This window comes from Anser cygnoides, chromosome 5 (assembly GCF_040182565.1).
Source record: "Anser cygnoides isolate HZ-2024a breed goose chromosome 5, Taihu_goose_T2T_genome, whole genome shotgun sequence".
Lineage (NCBI taxonomy): Eukaryota > Metazoa > Chordata > Aves > Anseriformes > Anatidae > Anser > Anser cygnoides.
Genome location: NC_089877.1, coordinates 1925127 through 1952024, shown reverse-complemented (window position 1 = coordinate 1952024; position 26898 = coordinate 1925127). Strand labels below are relative to the sequence as shown.

The 26898-nt window shown below is 38.5% G+C and overlaps 1 protein-coding gene across 3 annotated transcripts in view; it reads right to left on the bottom strand.

The window, feature by feature from the left end:
- Window positions 1–26898, bottom strand: part of GALNT18 (polypeptide N-acetylgalactosaminyltransferase 18) — a 258553-nt gene that overhangs the window by 178643 nt on the left and 53012 nt on the right. Inside the window, exon 2 of one of the 3 annotated variants that reach the window (XM_048070117.2) lies at window positions 2415–2470. The exons of the other annotated variants lie outside the window; for them this stretch is intronic. Within the exon in view, the coding sequence (XP_047926074.1) occupies window positions 2415–2445 (31 nt within the window). The 5' untranslated portion in view covers window positions 2446–2470. The remainder of the gene's footprint in view (window positions 1–2414; window positions 2471–26898) is intronic. 3 annotated transcript variants of the gene reach the window in all.

The window sequence follows — 26898 nt, the reverse complement described above, 5'->3', positions numbered from 1 at the left end:
GTAGCCAACTATATAGTGCACAACCTGGCTTGTATAAGAAACAGTGTGGCCAGCAGGGCTAGGGAAGTGATTGTCCCCCTGTACTCGGCTCTGGTGAGGCTGCACCTCGAGTACTGTGTTCAGTTTTGGGCCCCTCCCTACAAGAAGGACACCGAGGTGCTCGAGTGAGTCCAAAGAAGGGCAATGAAGCTGGTGAGGGGTCTGGAGAACAAGTCTTACAAGGAGTGGCTGAGGGAGCTGGGATTGTTCAGCCTGGAGAAGAGGAGGCTCAGGGGCGACCTTATCACACTCCACAGGTACCTTAAAGGAGGCTGTAGCAAGGTAGGGGTTGGTCTATTCTGCCACATGCCTGGTGACAGGACGAGAGGGAATGGGCTAAAGTTGCGCCAGGGGAGGTTTAGGTTGGATATTAGGAAGAACTTCTTTACTGAAAGGGTTGTTAGGCATTGGAATGGGCTGCCCAGGGAGGTGGTTGAGTCGCCATCCCTGGAGGTCTTTAAGAGACATTTAGATGTAGCCCTTAGTGATATGGTTTAGTGGAGGACTTGTTAGTGTTAGGTCAGAGGTTGGACTAGGTGATCTTGGAGGTCTCTTCCAACCTAGATGATTCTGTGATACGCAAGACCAAACTGTAGCAGTTATCCAGCTCTATGCTATTTGCTCTTCATCTTCCAGGCCTCTGTCCAAAAAACCCTTTCAAAAGCAACTTAACTTCATAGCTACTCATATACTTTTAAAGTCAGCAAAAGCACTCAGCTTCCTCAAAACAGAAATCTTTAGTATTTTACTAGATCAAGGCAGGCCTAAAAATCAATAAGTAATTATTCAAACACCTGTATTTCAATCATATGTAGTGAGTTATTTTCTGCAGTGTTGCTGCCACAGGCTACAAGAACCATACTGGGAATAGAGTTGCAATTTTTGTTTAGAATCATCGAATCATAGGCTGGTTTGGGTTGGAAAGGGACCATAAAGGCCATCCAGTTCCAACCCCCTGCCATGGGCAGGGACACCTCCCACCAGAGCAGTCTGCCCAAAGCCCCATCCAGCCTGGCCTTGAACACCTCCAGGGCTGGGGCATCCACAGCTTCCCTGGGCAACCCATTCCAGGGCCTCACTGTCCTCTGAGTGAAGAATCTCTTCTAATATCTAATCTAAATCTGCCTTCTTTTAGTTTAAACCCATTCCTACTGCCTGACAGAGTCTCTCCCCAGCTTTCCTGTAGGCCCCCTTTAGGTACTGGAAGGACATTGTAAGGTCTCCCCAGAGCCTTCTCTTCTCCAGGCTGAACAACCCCAGCTCTCTGAGCCTTTCTTCACAGGAGAGGTGCTCCAGCCCTCTGATCATCCTCGTGGCCCTCCTCTGGACCTGCTCTAACAGCTCCATGTCCTTATACTGGGGACCCCTGAGCTGGACACAGTGCTCCAGGTGGGGTCTCAAAAGAGCAGAGGGAGAAAATTGCCCTTGACCTGCTGGCCTCAAAGAGGAACAGGGAGAAAACATGATGAAAAGGGCTGAAGGGTTGAGATAAGGACGAGATGATCGCACAGTAATTATCTTGACGGGCAAAACAGACTCAGCATAGGGAGATAGTAATATTTATTACCTATTACTAACAAGCTAAAGAAGCAAGAAACAAATGAAAGAAACCAGAAGTACCTTCCCCCCCCCCATCCACCCTCTTCCACCTCCTCCCCCTGAGCAGCACAGGGGAACGGGGGTTATGGTCAGTCTATAGCGCTTCTTCTCTGCCTTTCCTTCTCAATCACTCTCGTCCCCTGTGCTGTGGGGTCCCTCCCACGGGACGCAGTCCTTGCTGAACTGATCCAGCATGGGCTTCCCACAGGCAGCAGCTCTTCAAGAACTGCTCCAGATAAGGGTCCGTACCACGGGGTCCATCCCTCAGGAGCAAACTGTTCCAACCTGGGTCCCCCACGGGCAGCAGCTCCTGCCAGGTCTCTTCTCCACGGGCTACAGGTCCGGCCTGGAATCTGCTCCTGCGGGGGTCCTCCACAGGCCACAGCCTCCATCAGTGTAGGTCCACCTGCTCCACGGTGGTCTCCTCCACGGGCTGCATTGTTATTAAATTTTCTGGCGGATCTTCTTTTTAGCAAATATATTTTCATTCTTTTCAGCAGAGATCAGGTTATATGAAAAGAATGTGTGAAGAAATACAATTTTGAAAAGCAAAAAATAATAAAATTCAAAGCCATTTGAAATAAAAGTAACATCTAGGAGAGACTCTGCAGCTTAACTTCATTTACTCTTCGCTCCTAAACTTTAGGGATGTTTGAGACACAGTTCTAACTGAGGAAAAAATTAAAGTACCTAGTGATGTTCAAGAGTCAGAACAAGTTCAAGAGTAACAGCATATCATTTTTATTTAATATGAAACATCATCAAGAAAGCCACACCTGAGCATGAGTCATCTCTTTTGCGTGCCATCCTCAGCTGTCAATGCTATCATAAGCTGTATGAAGAAAAATGCAGTATTAAAAATTTATTTAAATTGGAATTTGAGAAAAATAAGAATAGACACAGGTCAGATTTATATAACATAGGCATTAAAACAGTGACAAAAATGATTAGTATGTTAGATATTTCACAAGTTAACATACTTAAATAAGATCGGTGAAGTGCGTTTTATTGTCTGTTAGTCAGACTACCAAGTTTGTACAAAATATCACTCATAACTGATTCTGATAAAAGACCTTGCAGAAGAAATGCTATCCTCTAGGTTAGCTTTAGGAGTGGCTATCCAATGTTGTTCTACAGTGCATAATGGAGCAGTAGTTTACACAGATTCAAGAGGAGGCTGCACAAGCTCAGGGCATGGAAATCCACAGGCAGCTATTAGACACAGAGACCACATTTATCTCAGTAAATCCATAACAAGAAAATAATTGAAGTCTCAGAAGGAAATGGAAGGCATTATCATGCATGCTTGCACTGTTCTTGTTCTTTCCTCTTGTTGCCCCCAGCTGCTGCTCAAAACAGGATAAAGGAAAAGATGCATCTTTTGTCTGATCCTGCATGGCCTTTCTGATACTTTTAGGTAATGAAAAGTGAGGTATAAGAGGAAAACAGATTGGATAGAAATACTACAAAGAGTACTCTATCACTGTCTACAAAAGATACAATCCAGATGGAAGACTCCAAAATTCTCAGAATCAGTTGCCAAACAGCACTTGATTCAAACTCGATTTCAAAGCTAATGAAAGTTGGTAGTCATCTGACAAAGCTCAGCTGGCCTTGGTCACCGCCACCAAGGCCTGAGAAGACAGGCAAGGCGGCCTTCTGTGAACTAGCATGATTGTTGAAAGAAATTGTGCAAGGTCATTAACACAGTATTCTTTAATATTGTCTGCATTCATTTCTGTCCTTTCACCCATCCACTTGCTCATTTCATTTGCATACTACAATTTGTTTTTTATAGTGTAAATTGTTCATGGCAGGAACCATCCAGGGTGTTTACAGAGGGCTTAACTTGGTAGATAGTATTCAGTGGAAGCCTCTGGCCTCCACTAAAAAAAAGAGCAATAGAAAATAAGACAGGATAACAGCTGAGCTAACAGAATGTTGCTATTCTTAATTCACCAAAAGCAGTATTAGACCTGAAGCAAGCAGAAGTAAGTATAGTAATGCAGAAGACATTTCACCTCTGACACATGGCTATATGGCTCACATTTTAGCCCTTCCTTAAAACAATTTTTTTCTGAAATGTCAATTTATTTGTGCTCTACAGTCTCACTTGTTCTATACTATCAAGAAACAGCTGCATAATAAAGTCTAAGTTTAATTTTTAAAGTGACAGTTTGTTAACTAAATGTGCATTCTCTTCAGCAGCATCCCAGTTTCTCTCCTGGTTCTCTTCTATTTCTTGTTGCTCCAAAATTTTCATCTTCAGTATTTCATCTTCAGTTTAACTGAATACAGTAAATCCATAAAAAAGGGCTCTTCTATTTCTGCCCGTAAGATAAACTTGGGACCTAAGCCACTGCATTAATTCACTAATTCATGTTAATGCACAGAAGGCAAAAAAACTGACACAGTAATAGGGCCTCACAATGAGTTTTGCTGCCACTGACTCCAAATTAAGATTTTTTTTTTCAGTCTCATGTTCACAGCATTTCTAACGTCAGTAACTTTCAGCTTTCTTTACTGTTCATAGAAAAGTCCAGGTTTAGTGTTCCTTCAGATTTTAGTTCTAGTTTACTAAAATCTCAAGAAATGAGTACAAAAATTAACCAGAGAACCCTGTTTTGTCTCTAATCAGAATGATCAAAACACACCATGGCCTCTCTTTAAAGCATATCACAGAAAAACAGTGTTTTCAGTGTTTAAGGAAAAAAAAATAATTCTATTGTGGCACATCTTAATTTCCATCATAATATAGTAAGAAGTCAAAATAACATACTCCTCATCTCAGCTACTTTGATAACACTATCAATGTAGCACCTGTACTTGTTTTGTTGATATTCTTAGAAAGTCAGAGATGTTGTTGACGTGCTTAAATTGTCATATAAACATGCAGAAATTAAGGACTGACATAATTTCATCTGTTTGTGAAATTACACCAATTCATGTTAGCTCTAAATTTGGCTTATAACTAAACACTGCTCTCTTATACAGCTCTCAAATTTCTGCAAATTTCTTAAGCCTTCCTTAAGAACATTTTCAAAATTTGATCACATTTCTGGTCCTTATTACTCTTCAAACCCTACCTGTATAAATCACTTACATTTTATTAAATAGAAGTAGCTTCCAATAGCTTCATGTTAGGGTAACCTCACAAAAAATTATTGAAATTGGATTTACAGCCCTTATTCTTTAAGTACAATCAAACAAGAGTTGTATGACAGTTGTACGAGTCCCAGTTGAACAAGAACCAAAATATCATCTTCCCCCCTTTCTAAACTCTGAGATTTGTATAAAAGTAATCTGTCAGAGAAGATCCTTCAGAAAACCATTTTTCAAATCCTCTAGCATATGAGGTCTGAAATAACCTTGCTCACGAGAACTTGTCTACTTTGTCTCCCAAATGTGACGTACTATAATTTTTTTCACTCCTACTCTAGTTTCATACAAAGCCTCTTCTTTAAAGTGGCAGAGAATTTGATATACCTTCTTTTTTTTTTAAGCGTACCTTTAAACAATAAAGTGAACAAAAAAGGGAATATTAAATGTCCTGTTGGATATTAGCAGTTTTTAATCTCTCTGTATTCCTGTGATCTTCAGAATAGGAATCATCAATACACCACTCTAAAATCAGTGGAAAACCTCCCAACAACCACAGAAGAAAAATTTATTTTCAGATCTCAAGTCTTTTCCAATGCTATACAGTCTTTCCATAGCACTTTAAATAAACAGAAAAATTAATTCTATTATAAGAATTATATAAATTCTTAAATTTATAGTCCTAAAAAGAAAACATTAATTTATGAACAACTAAATGGTTGCAAAGTTTACAGAACAACAAAGATAAAGCTTTTAGAGCAGACTTTGTAAAGCTATTTAATACCTTATGGTATCAGAAGGAAAACAACAAGAGAAGCTTGGAAGAAAAAAAAAAAAGTGGATTATAGTTCACACTGACACTTATAACTTGAAAGCTATTGATATTTACAAAATAAAATGTATCCTCTCACTTGATTCAGTGCCACCCACAACTAAAAGTAGTAAATAAAAAAAAAACAACTTTGCACTAACCTCATTCTTCCTCTCTCACCCTCCCCTTTTACAAAAGGCAGAGCTCTGGCTCCCTCCCCAGCCTTGCCATAGTGGTAGTTTATTTCTGAAGCCTCAGGCAAAATACCGTCATGGATTTGCTTCCTTATGGTGGTAGAAACTTGGGCTAGATGCCCTAAGTGAGCACAGCCTGTCAGAACTGGTATGGAATTTGCACCTATTTCACTGTGCAGTCTGGGGAAGCTTAGCTGACAATACAGCTTTTCTTCTCTGCCTGGGGGGACAGGAAACAACAGGTACCATATGTCCTATAATTCCGAAGTGTGAGCATCTTAGATGAAAGATCCAGTCAGAGCACCAGGAAAGCATTGCAGCAAGGAGCCGAATCCATACTGATTTGCAAAGTATTACAGTTTACCTCATTTAGGTACTTATGTACATGAGCTGAGAAGAGTTTCTGTTTTGCACTAGTGATTTCTGCTGCCCTCATGCCATGCAGTAGGCTTCACACTGATGATATCTAATGAAAAGTCTAACAACTAAAACGCACTGCTTGTCAAACGCTATATAGCCAGTCTGGACTGTCACCAGTCACAATAATCCACTGATCTGACAGGATGTCATCATACTCTTGACAAAAATGCATATAGAGAAATAAAAAAATCTCTTAGCATTTATACATTACTTAAGTAGCACAAACCACTTTTACATAAAGGAACTGTACACGTTTTATAGTTGCAAATTCACAATCAGAATCTATTTGTTCTATAGATGGCTGTACGGAAAACACTGTATTTTACATAGCCCTCATGATAACACAGAAGTCAAGACAGGAATCCAGAATACAACAAACCCACAAGAAAATGTAAAAATCACAGTACCTGCATCTACTTGTTACAGTGGAGGTCAACCTCCTCAATTTAAAATTAGAACTCATAATAGAAAATGATTATGGAACTCAGGAAGGAGAAGCTTTATGCTAAAATCAGGTAACTAGATTTGTTGCCTACAGCATATTCTTAAACAAGATTATTCAATGTATTTTGTTATTCTAAAATATTAGAAGAAAATAACTTTCCTTAGCCTCTTATTTCATCATCAAGTCTCATATCGTAGGTGTTTGTATTGCAGCTCCAAAGCAAAAATTGCATGTGGCTGAAGTGTTCAGGTTTTGGACATGGATATATCTACCTCAGCTACCAATCTTTCTGTCTGCAGCTGATTGCTGCCATAGGACTCAAACTTCATATCCAATGCATCTATAGACACAACTGGGAACTGTGTGTAGACACACAAGAATCCAGGAAACAATGAGAAATATTTGTTAACTTTTACAGTGCTGTGGACTGACTGTTACAGTTCATGCTGACAGTTACTGAAAAAGTAATAATTGGTTAGATAAATCACTGTCTGAGCCTTACTTCTGAGCCTTGACAGGACTGCATACATGAGTATTTAATTCTTAACAGAAAATATCTGAATGGATACATTTAAAATTGCATTCCAGACTGGACTCAATCCATTACTGTAAGGACAGAGAACTTAGAAAAAGGACAAGTGGCCAAAGCACACCAGAAACATTTTTTCAGATCTGTCGGTACAGGGTTTTGTGGTGGCTTTAAAACAAAACAAAATAAACAAAAAAAAACCATGCAAAATACAGTCAATGAAAAGAACAGGCATGGAAAAAGGGTGTCACGCCCAACAGCAAGTTACCCTTCAATTAGTGGTTCTGTAACATAATTCCCATCCTGATGCCAACAGATCCTGGCCCTAAATATGACAAGGGAGCTTCTAATGAGAAGCAGGAAGGTATTTTCAAATGCAAAACTGCCTCTTTTTATTTTTTGCTTCACCATAGTAAGTTTTTTATTTTGTCTGGATGAGGGCAACCAGTACCCTGACTGAGCTGAAGTAATGCGGTAATTAGGAGATACTTATCTAACCAAAGGAAAGAAATTTGCTTTCAGGTGTCATACCAGAAGGAGATCTGTATTAAGTGAGGGAAGACGTAAATACTGACCTTGACAGATTTTTTTTTTCAGAGCAATGAAAAAAACATTATTTCAGAGAAATATGGGATTTATCCAGCAACTTAAGCATTTGCATAATCAAGTCTCAGGAAGTTACACACTATACAGTAAATTACTATATGAAAATACTCCATTATAGAGGATAATTTTGATGGAATATTCTCTACAGAGCAAGTCAGAGCAAAGCTGCATAAGAGATATCACTATTCATGAACATTATGTACATATATCTACAGATGAAAAGCGAGGGAATACGTGAATACGTGAAAGTTATATGTATGTGCATATTTATATGTGCACACATGTATAAGGTGAGGAAAAGTGAAGCAAAACTGCAGTGCAAGAAGGAGTCCTCTTCTAGACAAAAGACCAAGAGGTAAAAGACAATAAGCCACAAGAAAGTTTACAGAAAAGCTCCAGTATATTTTTTCACACCATCGCATTAGATTAGTAGTGTGAACAACTGTAAATATGGAAAAGGTTGAATGTGGAAATCAGTATTCTCAGACAAAACAGTAAGTAGAGACTATCAAGGCTTATGGAACGCAGCTGAAGTTCTGTATATTAATTCAGACATGCTGCTGTCAGCGTCCAGTGACACTGAAAACAAGGATTGACTTGTTTTCTTCAGCACTGTCAAAGATTGTCTGTATTTTTCCTACCACCACTGTTGCCCTTTGGGAAACTGGCTTTCAGCATTTCTGTTAGTAACTCAAAATCTGAGAAAGTCAGCTTTTTAGTAAGGTGTAAAAGTGACAAAATAATTCATTAGAATATTTAATAAATGTTAAGTATAACAAAACATCCTACTTATCCCTCCTGTAAATCTGTAATGTGAGTTTCCTAAAATTTTGTTAATATTGACAATAAAAACCATCATCAGCTTCCTCTTCAAACTGCAAATCCAGTTACCACGTGGTTAACTTATTCATGATGCCAGATAGGGTTTTCTATTCCTTTTTCTTTTGGAGCAGTATCCTGACACTAGGTGCTGCCTGGCACTTACCAGTTTAACTCCCAGAAGAATCCCATGCAACTTCGCAGATCTCCTAATGATTTCTGAGAAAATCTTTTATGTATGTAAGTCTCAACAATCAATTTCAACACAGCAACAGATTTATACTCATCATATCTGGAAAGATTCTCGTTTCTGAAACTGTGGAAGCAGACTTCCCCCATAAAAAACAATTGGGCTTCTGCAATTAATCTTTTCTGTCCTCAGAAGCTGAAAATCACCACTTACAACCTAAAAGAGAATTTATTAGTCTTCAAAGACAGACTATGTAAGGCTTGGGAGTTCTCTAATTTTCAGAAATTTTTATTATGATTTGTGACTACCAAGTAGAGATTCAAACTGTAAACTTCAGTGAAAAAGCAAGTTGATTCTGTTCTTACTAATTTCCTACCATAAAATTTGTCCAAAACTAAATGTCACTGCATATGTGATAAAATTTTTAGAGAAGCTGCATAGACCATTGGGATTTTCTTTTATAAAAATATTTTCCTTTCTCTCTCCAACTTTTTTTTTTTTAATATCTTTACCAAGCCTTAGACTTATACTGTTTGTGTAACATTCACTCATTACTACACCTTTGGTAAGTTAAAGAACATGCAAGTTTTTACCTCACTGGTTACTCCACTGCACTATTTTTCTCCACCAACATTTTCCAAACAATACTACAGTCAAGAAAATTAACAGTAGGAATTTAATTAAAGGCCTTTACTCCTTAAGTTTGTAAATGAATCATTTTGCACGTTTTCAGATGAAAAAATTGGTTAAGTTAAAAGGTAGTATTTTAAAACAGCTTCTATTAGCACATTCTTGTTACAGAGAGCAATTCTAGTTCCATTCTTTCCTTAGCTTTGTTTGACACTTCCTTGTTCTTGTGCTGGGTGTCATTTTGAATTGCTTGGTAAAAGTGCTCCCCTCTCACATCTTGAGAGGACAGGGTATCTAAATGACGCCTTGCCTTCATTTCTGTCCTGAACAAACGTCCAGAGTTCGGGTAATGCTGGAGAACGAGAGGTTTCACGTCTTGACACTCTTATTTATTACCAGTGTTACAGAACTGAACTTCCCGGCTTATTTGAAAAAGAATGTAAGAAGGGACACAGACATGCAAACATTACAAACATCCCTCTCCTCTTTCTATTCCACCCATGTATCCCCCTACTTGCCTAGGTTGGGTTAATCATGTATTTGCTCTTTTAAGTTGAATCCAAATGATCTGTCTTCTCACTGATGGGTTAGACTTTTCCCCCCTCCCACCCTACTCACACTGCACCACAACTTCTCTGTTAGTGGTCGACCTGATTTAAGAGATAATAAAAGCCTACATGAGCACGCTAGACTTTTCCATGTCAGCTCCGCTCTATCCACATAGAGTTTCTGAAAGCAGAACAAGAACTAAGTTGCTCCAGCAGTCAACAGCACACTCCTCTAGCCTCCCCTCCTCATCATGAGCTGTTACATGTGGAAATGACCACACAGGTCCAACTAAACCTTTTCTTCTCCAGGTAATGCTGTCATAGGGAAAGGACTGTAATGTGGGGTAGAATCAAACCAGTGAAAGCAGGTTGAAAAATCCCAAGCTTAGTCCATTAAGCCACACATTTCAAAATGCAGCAAAACATATGCGCTCACTGTTCCGGCTCAGTCTGCGAGGCTTAGCTAGGAATTGGGTTAGAGTTACATAAACCCTAATTCAAGAAGGATTTCAGCCTCATTGTCTAGTTCAGCTAACACAATTACTGAAGCAGCTTTGTCAATACACTGAAAAGATGTATTCTTTGCAAATGTTCCTGTTGCATTTTAAGTCAGAAGGGAATTAGGACAGAAAAAATGATGTCTCTTGTACAGGAAAAGTTTCCAAAAAAAAAAAAAAACCCACAGAGACGCAGAGGAGTTTGTGTTCACACGGACACACCAAGAATGAAGAGGAAGTGGATGCCACTAAATTTACAGTGGGAAAAAGAAAACTTTTTTTTCTCCTTACGATCTGTTATTATTTATTCTGTTGACTGAAATGCAGGTGTTATGAAACAAAACTTTTTAGTTAAAGTTGCTAAGAAAAAGTAGAGTAACTGGCCATTTGCCACAGAGGTCTTTTAAGGAAACTAACTAATTTATCAGAAAAAGCACAAAGAACAAAAAAGCTATGGCATTCTCAGCTTTCATTGGGCTGAACGCCTCAGGAGGTGTGCAAGCAAAAGGCATCGAAGAAAAAGCTAATGACTCTCTTGCACAATATGATCTGCTAGCCAGCATACCTTCTTCACCACGCACGTACATAATGCCCCAAGGTATACTCGCTGACAGAAATCCTGCCTGATGAGCTGTGAATAAAGAACATATTGATAGCAACTTCATCACATGTGACTGGACTTTACAAGTAAACCTAAACGTTCCCCAGATTCTCCATCTTTCACTTGTTCAAGGTTCAGTCTATCCCACAGCAAGCTGGAGCTGGATTCTGCCTGCCTCAGGTTACACTGACAGGAAAGCGGGCAAGAGCTTTCGTTAGATCTTTCAGAATTAGGTAAAATAGAATATCAAGCCAAGTAACACTGACATTGAACACATTTAATATTCAAATCTATAATGCTGTCCTCTCATATATACACATTATTATTTAAAAGCTGTTTTGACTAAAAGAGGAGTTGATGTACTGTTTTAGGGAAACATACAATTGACTCATACATGAAAGGTCTGCTTGAAGTAAGAGTGCTCTGGAACACAATATTTTGAGAAGGGTTTGTAAAAAAAATCTATACCTGAAAAATCACATACATCAATCCCAACTATAATGGAATGAATCAGAATTCCTCTACCTCCAACCTATCATATATTTGATACACTGTATTGTCAATAAATCCAAGTGCTACTGATTTTCTACACATTTACATCTACAGAAGACACAGACGTTATCAGTTAACACAGCACTAGTTAGAACAAAGAAGTTGCTTCATGGTAGTTGGCCTTGAAGTTTCACATCTGCTGTATTCAAGTAATTGTCATGCATGCATAACTGCCTGGCATGCCTCTTATTTGGAGCCCAGAATGTGCTCCAGGAGCACACTCACTCTTACAAAACACATTAGCACATTAATGATGGGTCTCTTGAGTATTCTTTCTCAATACATAGGAGACACTTTCCAATTTTCACTTCAGTACATTTATAATTATAAATTGATTACTATTCTTGCTCCCCAGTACTGGTCATAGCACAGCTCTTAATGACTACAAAGAGATTCATGTGTAACACACCTAAATCTATCTCCTGTTTAGTCATTACATTCCTAAATCGTTACTATGCTTTTCCAATCTGAACCATGTGTAATAGACTGCTAATCAGTCAGCAGACTTAAGGGGTCTGAATGGCAAAGTAAAAACACAAAGCTGAGAGAAGAGCCAGCAACTGACCATGGTAAAGGCACACCAGCGCGTCCTAGTAGGATATCATACAATAATTTTATTCTTTCATGAAAAAAAAAAAAATATTTGACATGCATGGAGTTCAGGCAAGGAGACCATGAACCTTAAAAGTCTATGACAGAACACAGAAATGATGCAACCGGAACACGTTTCTGCCATCAACTGAATAAACCTTTTGGTTTCTGCTTTTACATCTTATCTTTTCTCTGAAGAATTTTAAAGAAAAAATATGGAATTGCCTGGAAATTACTGAGACAACTAGACTGACATATTAGACAGCTGCAGAAATATTAGCAGATTGAGAGAGTAAAGATAAAACAAACAAAAAAGTACGTATTACTTTGAGCCTCAGAAAAGTTGGGATTTCACTCAGAACAAAGCAGGCTAAGGGCTTCTGGTCACTGTAGTAGAATGCCTTCGCTCTGCTAAATCCATTATAGAACCATGAAACTTGGTGTATGTTCACACCAAATCATACTAAACATGCATTTTGCCATGGGATGAAGTTCAGCTGCTTATTTTACACAGCAAAGTCGCTGTTTGGAATTATGTACGTACTGCCAAAAGCATTGTCTACTACAATTTAATGTAATTTCACAAGTTTGAAAGCTAGTAGAAAAGGAGAATATCAACCTGAAATACTAATATGCTTAAAACACTATGAATAAAATTATCTATCAAGAAGGACAAAGCTCTGACTGCATTCTTATTTTAAGTATGCCTGTATTTGTTCTCTGAAATCCAATTATTTTACTATAACGTGACTTTCCTACACCCTGTGATTTTGTGACATATTCCAGGTAAAAAACGCAGATAATTAGTTGAAAAACACTCTAACACTAGAATGGAAAAGAAAGGAGATCCATTAATGGTAAATAAATATGACAAAAGTGTTGGAAAGAAAGAGAAATGGCATAAAAAGAAAAAATCGTAAGTTCTTCTTTCAGCAATGAGGAAACACATTTCTCAGAACCCCCACAATGTGAATGGAGGTAGTAGTGCATCAGGATTCCTGTGGAAGATGTCTTAACAAGTAAGTAAGAGAAGACAACTGAAATATGGATGGAGTTTCAATCCAAGCACACATCAAACTGGGACACGTTAGCCATTAACTAAGCTAACAGTTGATTTCCAGAGGCCAAGTTTTCTCTTGATATACTGCATGCAGCCTTAAAGATAAGCTATTTGAATTTATTCTCAGAATTTTTAGCCTGAGGGCTTACTGGTGTCACAGCTATTTTAAAATAGGTATCTGCATTGCACAGCTGTAATGTCACTGCAGCATGAACACCTGCCAGCTTCACTGACGGCTCTTCAAAGATGCCTCTGGACACCAACCCCAAAAGAGCTAATGGCAACTCAGTTAGGCTGGACGTTCACAAATGGGCCCAACACATACAGACAGCTGCTTTTCTCAGCTTAAAGTCTGACTGCCAACAAGGTTCAGGAAAGCAAATTAGATACCACTTCCTGCAGTTTGCAAATATTTTTTCACATAAACTAATTACTCAGCAAGAATCTACAAATCATGTCCTAAATTTAATTTATGCATACATGTTGGTTTTTCAATCATATGAATATACAAACACCAGTCAAGCATGCATATAATAAAATGTTATTGCTATGTAAGCAGCCTTAACAATCGCCTTTCCTAAGCCAAATAGAAACATGAATATAACATGGTGTCATTTGATTGATACCAGTGCTGTGACATTATGGCTGAGTTGAGCAATGACAAGTATGCATTTTCTATGTTTATCCCAAAATATACCAGCCCATGAAGTGAAAAATCAAAATTAATAGTATCTTCCAGTTACACTGAGTAATTTGCTGCAAATTGGTTACACTCATTCAGTAAACACAACTTTACCGGACTTTCTCTTAACATTTTTTATTTAAATAAATAAATTCCAATAAAAAATATTTTTATCACTTTGAACTAAAACATTAAGTCCTCCACATAGGTATAACAGTGAAATGAAAGGATTAGCGTAGCACTCCCTGCCTTTTCATGTTCTTTGTTAATCACAGTTACTGCATCACATGTAAAATGAGGTCACACTTCAATCAACTCTATTCCGAGAGACCTCTACCTAAAAACTTATGCCAGGCTATTAGGTTTTGCAATGGCAAAAGGGTAAGACTGCAGTAAAGGAGTCAACTGCAAGACTCTTTGGGACAAAATTCATTTATTTCTGTTATTACTATCAAAATAAGCTGAACACACAATGAAAAATTTCTTTCAGCCAAATCAATACTATTTTATATCAATGCTAAAACAAATTACATACTACCTTCTCTATCTTTCCTTATTATTCCCCCATATGAATACAAAGAAATGGAAATTGAGTCAGAGCAGTGACATTGTGGTTGGGATACTGTAAAGAGGCGTAAGACAGGAAGCAATGGACTGGGTAGTACTGTAACAAAGTAAGAGACAATGCATAGCGGACACAGAATTTCTCAAGTTTAAAAAAATCAAAGAGCTTTCTTGCATTCTGATATTTAAATAAAGAAAGTTAGATGTTAATAATACTGATTAAGTTTAGAAGCAAAAAGTAATAAAAAGGCTAAGCACAAGTGGCACTGAAAATCCCACCAGGTAAGTAACAGAAATTTCTCATCTTGCAACAGGGAAATCTAATCTACAAGGTGATGAACAAGAAGCCACCCATGAGCAGCACTGGGTTTTTGAATTTGCTTATGCAGTCGAACACAATTTTGTTGCTCAGTTTTATTTAATCTAGCATAGTATCAAAGCATTCCATATGACTGGAAAAGTCAAGAGTCTTAATTGTTGTTATTGCCCACCCATAACGATTACTGTAACAAATTACTTGGAACACCATGAAAAATAAGGCTAGGGCTGCCTTGAATGTGTATGTACCCCCACCTTCCCTCACTGAAGCAGAACCTGAATATTCATGTTCTTTCCACTATCCTGATGAACGCCCTCACAGAAACATCCACCCCTACATGAAAATAAACGCTGATGCACCTTTCTGCTATGGTAGACCACAGAGTAGCTCCACCAGCTGTTTGAACACATCTAAGTGCCAATTGAGACATTCTTTTCTTTTATCATCTTTTGCTCAAACAGTCTGATGATTCTGGCATATCAAGGTACAAAAGAAATGCTGGATAACATGAAAAAAAAAATGTATCTGTTTCAAAATGCAATGTTTTAGGAACCTGAATTAATTTAATTAATAACTACTTACAGTCATTTATAAGAAAGAATAGATATGCAGTATAAACTCCTAATTAAACAAACGGATGTTGTTGTGCTATTACAAACTATTTTCAGTGGCTCAGTTACAGTGGTCAAAGATCTCCACAGTATGGATGTAACAACAGAAAACCCTACACAGCATTAGTATTCTGTGCTTTTAATAGGTTGCTATGGAAATATTTTTAATTTCTGTAATATGGAAGTAGCCTCACACACCCAAGCAGAAGATTGGTTGCTCAGTCACGAATGTGATTCACTTTCTGAAGCTTTCTCCATTTACAGCTTAGTAGCAAGCTAACGCCCTTGTTAAACAAAAATAAAAACCTGTTTTAAGGTAGTATATAAAAAAAACTAAATTGACAGCTTGGAAAATAAAACTGGTAAAGACTTAAGTTACATCCCAGCAAAATGGAATTTCATCATTCAGAGAAGTTCTACAGTTTGGTAGAAATCTATTAAGTTCAATAAAGAAAATTTTTCAGCTCAGTGCAAAACATGCATTTCAAGGTAAGGTTCTCAAAAAAAAATCTAAGGGAAAAAAATTGAACATCAGATAACATAACATGTCATAACTCATTTCTTTGACTGTAAGTACTTTAGCAATGCTCAGATACATGCAGAAGGTTTACAAAGCAATAGAAAAACAAGCCCACTTCAGCATGATTATGGTTTCACAACAACACAGGATAGCTCAAAGGCGGAGAGCTGTGACAGAAATTACGTGTATCTACCTCCTATTCTGGAGCCCTGGATTCAATTCACAGCACTTTTATGGACATCCTCAGGCATATGACACCCACACCCTCTGCTCCCTAAAAGAAAAATAGCAATAAAGTGTCTTCCTGTTTCAGAAGGAATGGTGTGAGCATAAATGCATTAGAAATCTGTGAAGCATTTGGACATCATAATAACAGGAGTAATCACATCCCTAAGGCAGAACTGGTGTTATACTTGTATGTACATAGCCCGTTTCCCTTCCCACACTTCTAAATGTCTATGTATGTTTCAAACAAACACTCTCTCTCTAAAAATAGGGCACAATTCTCCATCGTCCAAGTTTCCAATATCACTTGAATTCATTTTGGCAGGTTCACTACAGAACAACATACCCCAAGCACACCAATAACTATTTCTGCAATGGCTGAGGCGGCTAGAGAAACACCTGTTCTTGGGGTCCCCCTCCCAGAGCCTGCTATCCCCAAGGAACCTTTGGTTTCTCAGGGCTGGATAAGCCTTCTCTTCCACCAGCCCCTTTAAAACTTCCATAGCAGGCTAGGACCATTACTGTTTCAACCAAGCCTGCCTAAATCTGCTCTTCAAAAATACAGTCCCTGTCTTCCTTAGGCTAACTCACATTTCATACAGCAAGCATGGTGGCCCTTATTGCTGACAGATGCAAAGAAAACTATCATTCAGAAGTGATACTGAACTCTAAGCATATTCCTTTCAGTTGATCTGCAAGCTTATTGGAGAGAACACTTAATACCTGTCAGCATCTTCTAGGAGTTACCTAACAGAAAGAGCCAAATTCCTTTGCAAGGATTCTGTCTTACATACCAGTAAAGCATATTTGGCTTTGACAAGTCTCCACCCCACAAATTCATTGCTGGTGTGAAATGATTATGTAATGGAAGACTATAAATATGTAAAAGGGGAAAAATATATTTCCAATATTATTTTACGTAGCATTTAACATTATTTTCAGGTGTCTCTATCTATATTTTAATACTGCAAATTTTCTGCCAGTTTCTCAATGCCACCCATAGGAAATAAGCATCTCTGAGGATCTTGAAAAAAGGTTCCTAATTATTTAAATTCAATCTACGTGAAAACCTTTAAAAGAAAATTTGAGAAGAATACAGCAATCATGCAGCAGAAGAACTTGCATAGACAATATTCAGCAGTTCAGAAACAGTTTTCTTTTTAAAGTCCAAATGTGTTCAATTTGTAAGGAGTAGACATTTTGATGATTTAACAGGTACTTTGTTAAGACAGTGCTCTGCAGAGATGTACCTTCTGAATGAATGAAGAAGCCTAAATGAATTCCAATTACATAAAATGAACTACGCAGTCTTCTCAACCTTATTTTTATTTGCCCTCAAGATGTGTGTCTAATGTCTTCGTAAATTCAAAGACAGGCCTGAAAAAATGGAACAGTACATATTTTTGACAAATAACATTGAATTAACTTTTTTTTTTTTTTAGCCATCTGAATCTGTAAAATTGATTGCTGGCTGAATACAAACTAATTAAGTAATACACCATCTGCTGTAACTAATAAATACCATATAAAGGTAATATCTTTCATCCAAGTAATCATTGTGCTAAAACTTTGTTCCAAGCCTCTGTGTTGCTGTCTCCAGAAGATTTTTTTCATAAAACCTTTTCATACCTCTCATAGACAAAACCTGCAGGTTATTAGGAAGACCTATCACAAGAAACTAATCCCCAAATCCCACGAACTAGTAAATTAAATTTCTTTCAAAAAGCAGGTTTCTCACCTAATCTGCATTTTTCATCGTTTCATATGATGGGGTTGGAACCAATAGCTAAACATATATAAATACATATGTACTATAAATACACACACACACTGTAACTATTATACTGTAAACACTGTTCATACTTAAAAAAATTCACTGAAGACCCTGGCACTATATAACACATTTAGTAAAACTACAGATATTATTGTCTTGATCACACAGGAAATACTTGATTTATGACATTTGTTTTCATCCCACATTGACAGCTGAAGTCTAAATCTGAAAGATTATTTTTCACTAAGTATAAAATTCAAATAAATTTGAATGCAGAACCACTAAAATGTTTGAAACTACATCTGTCAGCAGCTACTTCCATGATGCATAGCAGTATTAGTGCAAGGAAAAACTGACAGTGCAGTATAGAAGTTTGTCTAGTCCTAGTTCTTTCATTAGTTGTCCTTATGTAATATATATTATCTTAGCCAAATGAAGGGAACTTTTAAAATAAAGTATTGTTTATTTAAAGAACATGGAATGCATATGCAGTAACAGCGATGCTCTACATTTCCTGTTCACTGTAGATTTTGTCCAAATTAGTATTCCAGTTTTGTCCCCCAAGACCAGAGAGGATGTCTGCTCTACTTTAGAATGTCTTTTGTTGAGATTCTGAGTTTACTTTTGATATAATAAGAACTGAAGCTAGACTACAGCAGAGGAAAATCTTTCCCTAGGAGCTGGATTAGGCTTGAAGGTTTGAACTATGGCTCTCTGAAGCCCTAGACAGGAAGCACACAGTTGTGATGGTGTCTACTCCAAAAACCGCATCAGGGAAGATGGTCACATCACAGGGTCCATTTTCCCACCCTCTCATTCCACATGACTGAGGAGCAGCTAGGCTCAGCCACTTCCAGACGGGTCTCACTTGCCACTAGCAAAGAGCTGTGTGGAGAGAGCACTCCTCACCAGAAAGAAAAAGCAGCACCCTAAGCTCCTACTTGGCAACATTAGTCCATCCCAAGTGTAGCCCTCATTCACGTACCTGTTGTCCTGGACTGGAAAGAGTGGCAGAACTAAACCAGGAGACCTAAACATTCAGTTTTTATTCCAGAAAGATTTGGAACACCAAGGAATTAAATGTAGTGCTTATTCTGGCACACAGTAGCAGTGAAGTGAAACCTGAAACCAGGAAAAGTTATAGAGCTTGCTTGATTTTATTTTTAATCATTCAGTAAAACAGGTCATAGATTAGATGTTTTGTGACCAAAATGCCACAAGAATCTTTCAGCTCATGAGGGGCTGAAAACAAAACAAAAAAGGGACCAAAACAAAATAGTCTGAAACAGACAAAAAAAAAAAAAGAAGCAAAAGCAGTTCCTTCCTTGACAACCTCTCCTCTCTTCTCAGCCATCCAGTATGATCCAAACACAAAACACAAATTCCTTAAATCTTCTGTAAATTGCAGTATTGATATTAATAAAGGCAAGAAACTCAGAGGATAGGAAATTTCTGACATCTCTTTAAAGTAATTTACTTTTTTTTAAATAGTATCAGAATAAAGCAGCTCTGAAGCATCTTTCCTCTTGAAATTATATACAAGCCTGAGAAAGAAGCAATTTCTGACAAATGCTGGCTTTCAAAATAAATGCTATGTCAGCAATATGTGATGCATTCTGCAAAAATTTTTCTTTGTCTATTCTAATTTACTTTTGCCTAATTTACTTTTCCTTTCCAGTTCCCCTGCTGAATTTGACACATCACTTCCTGCCAAAATTACAGAAACAGATTTTGTAGCTCATGCCAAATCATTCTCTCCATTAGTTCGCCTCATTCCTCTGACCTTAAGGGGAACAGAAAGGAACGGAAAAAACTTTGGTGATTCTTCTAAGAAAATTTCCCAGTAGGAATAAAAGCGATGCCAAGTGCAGACAGCTTTAAAGAAGTTACTCATCCAGTGAAACTTTAAATGCATACAACACTGCTGATTCTAGAATGTTATGGTTTAGTAACTCATTTTTACAGCACTGCTTTTGACTCTGCCAAACCCAGAGGGTTTAAAAGCCGAGCCTCTGTCGTATTTTTCAACAAATTATATTAAAACATGCATTTGTCTATATGCATGATATGTTTTGAATAACACGTTTCAGTACCACCCAGTAAAAATTAGAACAATTACACATATTAATGTTATCCAACATAGACAAGTTGATGAGATGCTCAACGTGAGCCGGCAACGTATGCTTGCAGCCCGGAGAGTCAGTCATATCATGGGCTGCATCAAAAGCAGCGTGGCCAGCAGGGCGAGGGAGGGGATTCTCCCTCTCTGCTCTGCTCTCGTGAGAGGAGTGCCCAACCTGGAGTGCTGTATTCAGCTCTGGGGCCCTCAGTATAAAAAGACGTGGAGATGTTCGAGCAGGCCCAGAGGAGGGCCACAAGGATGATCAGCGGGCAGGGGTACCTCTCCTGTGAAGGCAAGCTGAGAGAGTTCAGCCTGAAGAAGAGAAGGCTCCAGGAAGACCTAATAGCAGCCCTCCAGTACCTATAGGGGCGTTACAAGAAAGCTAGAGAAGGACTTTTTACAAGGGCGTATAGAGACAGGACAAGGGGTAATGGCTTTAAACACATAGAGGGAAGATTTAGATCAGATATAAAGAAGAAATTCTGTACTCATAGTGTGGTGAGGCCCTGGAACAGGTTGCTCAGAGAAGCTGTGGATGCCCCAGCCCTGGAGGTGTTCAAGGCCAGGCTGGATGGGGCTTTGGGCAGCCTGCTCTGGTGGGAGGCATCCCTGCCCATAGCAGGGGGGTTGGAACTGGATGGCCTTTATGGTCCCTTTCCAACCCAAACCAACCTATGATTCTATGATGTTAGTCATTCTAATTTGTCCCTTCGATTTAATGTATGGTTCCCAGTTGAAACAATTATTTCCTAAGCATTTAAGAGAATTTCACTCTTACTGGCTTTAGAGTAGGGTTACATGAAAATACTAATTTTATGTGGTGACAATCAGAAGTAAAAGGATTTGTTTGAAGACTTAGATGAAGCTGAATGTACAGCAGTAAGTTCAGATGTAGAGATTAAAATTTAGGAGACTCCAAACAGGGTTCCAGTGTACAATTCCCTTTTTTTCTGCCATTAATTATTTGAGATGCCAGATAGGACAGCATAATGTCAGCATTAATTTACCTGTAAGAGAACATGAATGTATGCTCTTGAATTCAATGCATATATACAAGAGGAAGACTACAAATGAACAGGAAAGACATTACCATTCAAAGCTCAATCCACCAATACAGTACACAGAAATAATTATGTTGACCAGTTCTAGAATACCACTACTCTTTCACAGCTGTTGAGCACAATGCAAACATTTCCAATCTAACCTTCCACACATGAAATAAAAATAAAAAAAAACATAGAATGATACAGTCCCTGCATTTCTAATAGAAATACTGGAAAAATGCAGACAGCAGTGCAACAGCACAGCCACCTTGGGCAGCAGGCCAGAAAGGTCTAGTACTTTCTACAGCATGTTAACAGAATGAGTTAGAGATCATGGAGGAAAAGCAGTTCTTCAGGAAGAAAAAATGTTTGAAAGCTCAACTTCAGGCCATCACAGACTGAACTAGTGCAACTTTGCTGAAGCCTGAGACCCACACAGGATAATGTGGTCTCAAGGAACAAGGAACAACTGCAGCATCTTACCTGTACATTCACGAGTGAACACATGAACACATCTGAACATCGCATATCGAATTCAGGCAGTGTCTTTTTAATATTTAAACAACCCTCTACCCATACTATAAATAATTTCTTCTAGGTTACTTGTGCTCTGATATTCACCACCTTTTGCTATTTATCAGTAGACTACTTTGTAGAAAGTTAGATCCACACAAACTTGCTGCCCTTGATACTAATCAATTTGTACTTCTTTACAAAACTGAATTATGAAAATGTTCAAAAAAGCTTTCCCATATGAGATTAAAAAAATAAAACAACAAAAAAATAATCAATTTCTAGTCCACTTTTAAGATTTCTATTTAATCTTCAACATTCTGTTTCTAAACAACTCAGGCTCTTTACAGACATCCATACATTGAGTTGCAAAACTTCCTTCTGAAGTACACCAATACTAAAGCACTGTATTGTAGCCAGAAGAGCATGTAGTACCCTATTAATGGCATAGTAGTAAACTGATTTGGGGTCAACACAGGATTATTAATGACATAATAACTATCAGTAAATATCTATATATTTCTTTAATATATAAGTTATGGATGTATATAATAGGTATAGAATAAAGGATGTTCCTAGAACCTATTTTTCCGACAAAGTAGTTTCATTACACATTCAGTACAGGATGCTATTATCAGTTTTGTTTCTACGTGTAACGTGGCAATGTTACCATACAAAGTTTAGGAAAACCAATGTCACAATAACATTAAGATTTCTAAATAGAAATTTTGACTGATAGACTAGGTATTACAAAACATTATTCTCCTTAATTTTGATTGGGCTTATAATTCATTTTCCAGTTAATTCTTCATGACGCTGCCTTCAGGAGGAACTGTTCTGTCATCAATGGCTAGTGTGAAAACAGTCTCCACGATAATTTTGAGAAGCTTTGTAAAAGATTTTTGACTTTACAATACCTTCAGACTTGATACTGCCTTGAATTTCTCTCCTCTTCCATTTTACAATTCAAATCACTTCACCTGTATTTAATCTGGTATTTCACTTTATTTTTTTCTTCATTGTTAACTGTTTCATGAAATCAAGATTATTCAATTTGTTGTTCATAAGACATTAGTATATTCTATATAACAGGAAGTCTTTCCTGTTGTATAAAATATCCCAGCTACAAAAAAAGTTGTTCATGTTCACATGCATTTTTCTTTTACTCTGAAATAAATGGAATTCAGACTGCTCTAATACCACGAACTTAAGGATCAATCTCTCATTCTCTTTGTGTGTACAACTTCCAGTGCAAACGACAGTGGTACTTTAATTACAAGACTTGCAAAATTAGACTAAGAAGACCATGTGCGAAGAAAAGGAAGAGGCAGGGTTTAAAGAAAATCATCTTTGCAAAGTCTGCAAAGTCTTCATTGTTATTAAACAAGAACCTGTGGCTTTAGATACTATTACTATCTACTAGTAATATCTGCTACCCTAGATCTTACTGTATAGATTCCACTGATTTGCACTCTATAAATACCAAAGATTGGCAGACACAAAGAGGGGATGTTTGTTTTATTACAGACATGATGAGAACCCAGTTTTTATTTTATGTGCAGATAGCTTTAGCTGCCAGGATAGTACCACCTGTGTTAAAAAATAATGGCAACATTTTGGAAAAAAAAAAAAAAAACTTTCTTAGAAAAATAGATGTAGTCATGCTTTTTCTTTCCTTGACTTTATTAACAATTAATACCATAGAAAAAGTAACCTCTCCCAGGCTTTGACTGATTTCCTTAGAGAAGCCACTTCCTTCCCAAGCCCATTCTACAAAAGGGCTTGAGATTTGATTTTTCAGTTTGCCTAAATTGTAAGATCAAAACAAAACCCATTTTCTTAGAGAATTCATACCTTCTTGCAGGTGACTGCAGGCTGCTTAATCAAGTCAGGTGCTACGAGCCAACTCTGCCCAATTGCCTAAGCTAACACAGCAGCAGGGAGGAGAGTATCAACATACAGCAAGCAGGAAAAAAGAAAATAAAAGAAATCCTTAGGTCAACTACAGCATTGTTTTTACTTTGTCTATAGGGGTATTCACTACAGTTTTCTTCAGTTTTGAAACTCAAATATACTTGTTTGGGTATTGCTGGAATAAAAATCTCAGGAGTTTACCATCCATGAATATCTCTGTGCCCTGACAGTTAGCTAGTATGACTTAAAGGAAGGATGAAGGATGAAAGAAGGAGAAAAAGTGCAGAAGACATTAATCTAGAGAAAATCCTACTTGACAAGGTCAGTGTATCAGTCATTGTCTGTCTGAGGTGAGAAATTCAATAAAGTCAGAGAATAGCTTTTTGCAAATCTCCTGATGAATCTCTGCAACATCTCATTTCAAGAACAACTTTTATGGTTGGCACAACATAAAACACTTTGTGATAAGAGATCTTGGAAAGTCTCACACACCTGCAACTGCAAGTCTTGAAACAACCAGAGATAGTTTGTTGCCTTGAAACTCTGTCAAAATTTGGTGACTTCACGAGATTTTTATAAAAAAGCCCCAACTGTGCAGAACTAATTTCTTGACACAAATTGTTTATTTGTATGACAATGTTCTCAGAACTCAGCATTGTACTTGGGGATATTTTTATTCTTTCATGTGGGGCTACAGAGGTGAAGAGTTGCTGTTCTTCCTTAATGTCACATCTAAAGAGTGTAGCCTGTTTCTGGACTAAGACCGCCAAAAGGCCAATACAATACCTTTTCTCCTGCAGAGCTCAGAACAAGCATGCATTTCTTCAGCCCCACCAAACCAAGAAATTTAGCAATACCTCCTTATCAACAGCAAAGTTTAAACAACATATATATCCCTACCCATCAAGATCCCTAAGACAGTATCTTACTGTATCTTTTGGGAACAGGCAGCCCAAAAGAAAAAAAAAAAAGTCTGGTTGCCTAATATAGATGCACAGTTAGTGCACAGACATACTTTTCTCCCCCTCTCATTTCCAACTAGCAAGGCAGGAAAACTCAATTGGAGAACACATTTAAAAGGCTAGAATTTAATGATCTGACCTAATCAACAAAATTTTTGAAATTAAATGAAGCCATGATGTTGCATATCCATCTGTCCCTGAAAAACTGGCAGAGTACTTGTTCTCGATGGGACTGGTTACAAATTTCTTGCATGGCCTTAATTTCACACCAGCAAACAATCACATACATGATGATTTTGTTCTCCAGTTAATGCATTTAATGCTGTTTCAAGCTTCTAACACCATGAATTCAACTAATTCTGTACTGAAGAATTCCTGAATGTTGTGGTTTAACCCGGCTGGCAGCTAAACACCACACAGCCGTTCGCTCACCCTCCCCCCCCTCCCTCTCTGGGATGGGGGGAGAGAAACGGGAAAGTGAAGCCTGTGAGTTGAGATAAAGACAGTTTATTAAGACAGGAAAATAATAATAACAATAATAATAATAATAATAATAATAGTGATAATGGTAATAGTATTAACAATAATAATGTGTAAGAAAACAAGTGATGCACAATGCAATTGCTCACCACCCGCTGACCGATGCCCAGCCTATTCCCGAGCAGCCGGCCCCCCCCACCCCGGCCAGCCACCCCTATATATTGTTTAGCATGACGTCAGATGGTATGGAATACCCCTTTGGCCAGTTTGGGTCAGCTGTCCTGGGTCTGTCCCCTCCCAGCTCCTGCTGCACCCCCAGCCTGCTCGCTGGCAGGACAGAGCGAGAAGCCGAAAAGTCCTTGGCCTGGTGTAAGCACTGCTCTGCAACAATTAAAACATCAGCATGTTATCAGCGCTCTTCTCATCCTAATCCAAAACATAGCACCCTACCAGCTACTATGAGGGAACATTAACTCTGTCCTAACTGGAACCAGGACAGATATCCACCCCTTATTCCATACCATTTATGTCATGCTCAGGTTACACTCTGTCCAATACATTCTAATTAATCACCATTTTCATCTATGATATATAGCAATCATGGTAGTGATGACATACATTATTATATAATAATTAACATACTACAATTCAACTCATGGGCTATTCTCACCCAGTATCAAATCCCCTTGAGGTACACACCGGACCTCCCCATTCTTTTGCATTACCCACCAAGTGCATCCAGGTCCCTGAGCAAAAGCAATTCCACGAATGGGTTTGCCTTTTCCTGAGGCAGGAGTAGCCCAGACTGTTTTACCCAGCATGTTTCTTACGTGCACTACAGGAACTTTATCCCCTTCTACAGTGCGTAACAGGTTTGATTGGGCAGGTCCAGCTCGGTTGGCAGATCCCCTGGTATTGACTAACCAGGTGGCCTTTGCCAAATGTGTATCCCAATTTTTGAATGTCCCAGCACCCATTGCTTTCAGTGTAGTCTTCAACAGTCCATTGTATCGTTCAACTTTTCCAGAGGCTGGTGCATGATAGGGGATGTGATACACCCACTCAATACCATGTTCTTTGGCCCAAGTGTCTATAAGGTTGTTTCGGAAATGAGTCCCGTTGTCTGACTCAATTCTCTCTGGGGTGCCATGTCGCCATAAGACTTGCTTTTCAAGGCCCAGGATAGTGTTCCGGGCGGTGGCATGGGGCACAGGATATGTTTCCAGCCATCCGGTGGTTGCTTCCACCATTGTAAGTACGTGGCGCTTGCCGTTGCGGGTTTGAGGGAGTGTGATGTAATCAATCTGCCAGGCCTCTCCATATTTATATTTCAGCCATCGTCCTCCATACCAAAGAGGTTTTGACCGTTTGGCTTGCTTGATTGCAGCACATGTTTCACAGTCATGAATAACCTGTGCTATAGTGTCCATGGTCAGGTCCACCCCTCGATCACGAGCCCATCTGTAGGTTGCATCTCTACCTTGATGGCCTGAGGTGTCATGGGCCCATCGGGCTATAAATAATTCACCTTTATGTTGCCAGTCCAGGTCCACCTGAGCCACTTCAATCTTAGCAGCCTGATCCACCTGCTGGTTGTTTTGGTGTTCTTCAGTAGCCCGATTCTTGGGCACATGAGCATCTACATGGCGTACCTTTACAACCAGGTTCTCTACCCGGGCAGCAATATCTTGCCACAATGCCGCAGCCCAGATGGGCTTGCCCCTGCGCTGCCAGTTGTTCTGCTTCCATTGCTGTAACCACCCCCACAGGGCATTTGCTACCATCCATGAATCAGTATAGAGATAGAGAACTGGCCACTTTTCTCGTTCAGCAATATCTAAAGCCAGCTGAATGGCTTTTACTTCTGCAAACTGACTCGATTCACCTTCTCCCTCAGCAGCTTCTGCAACTCGTCGTGTAGGACTCCATACAGCAGCTT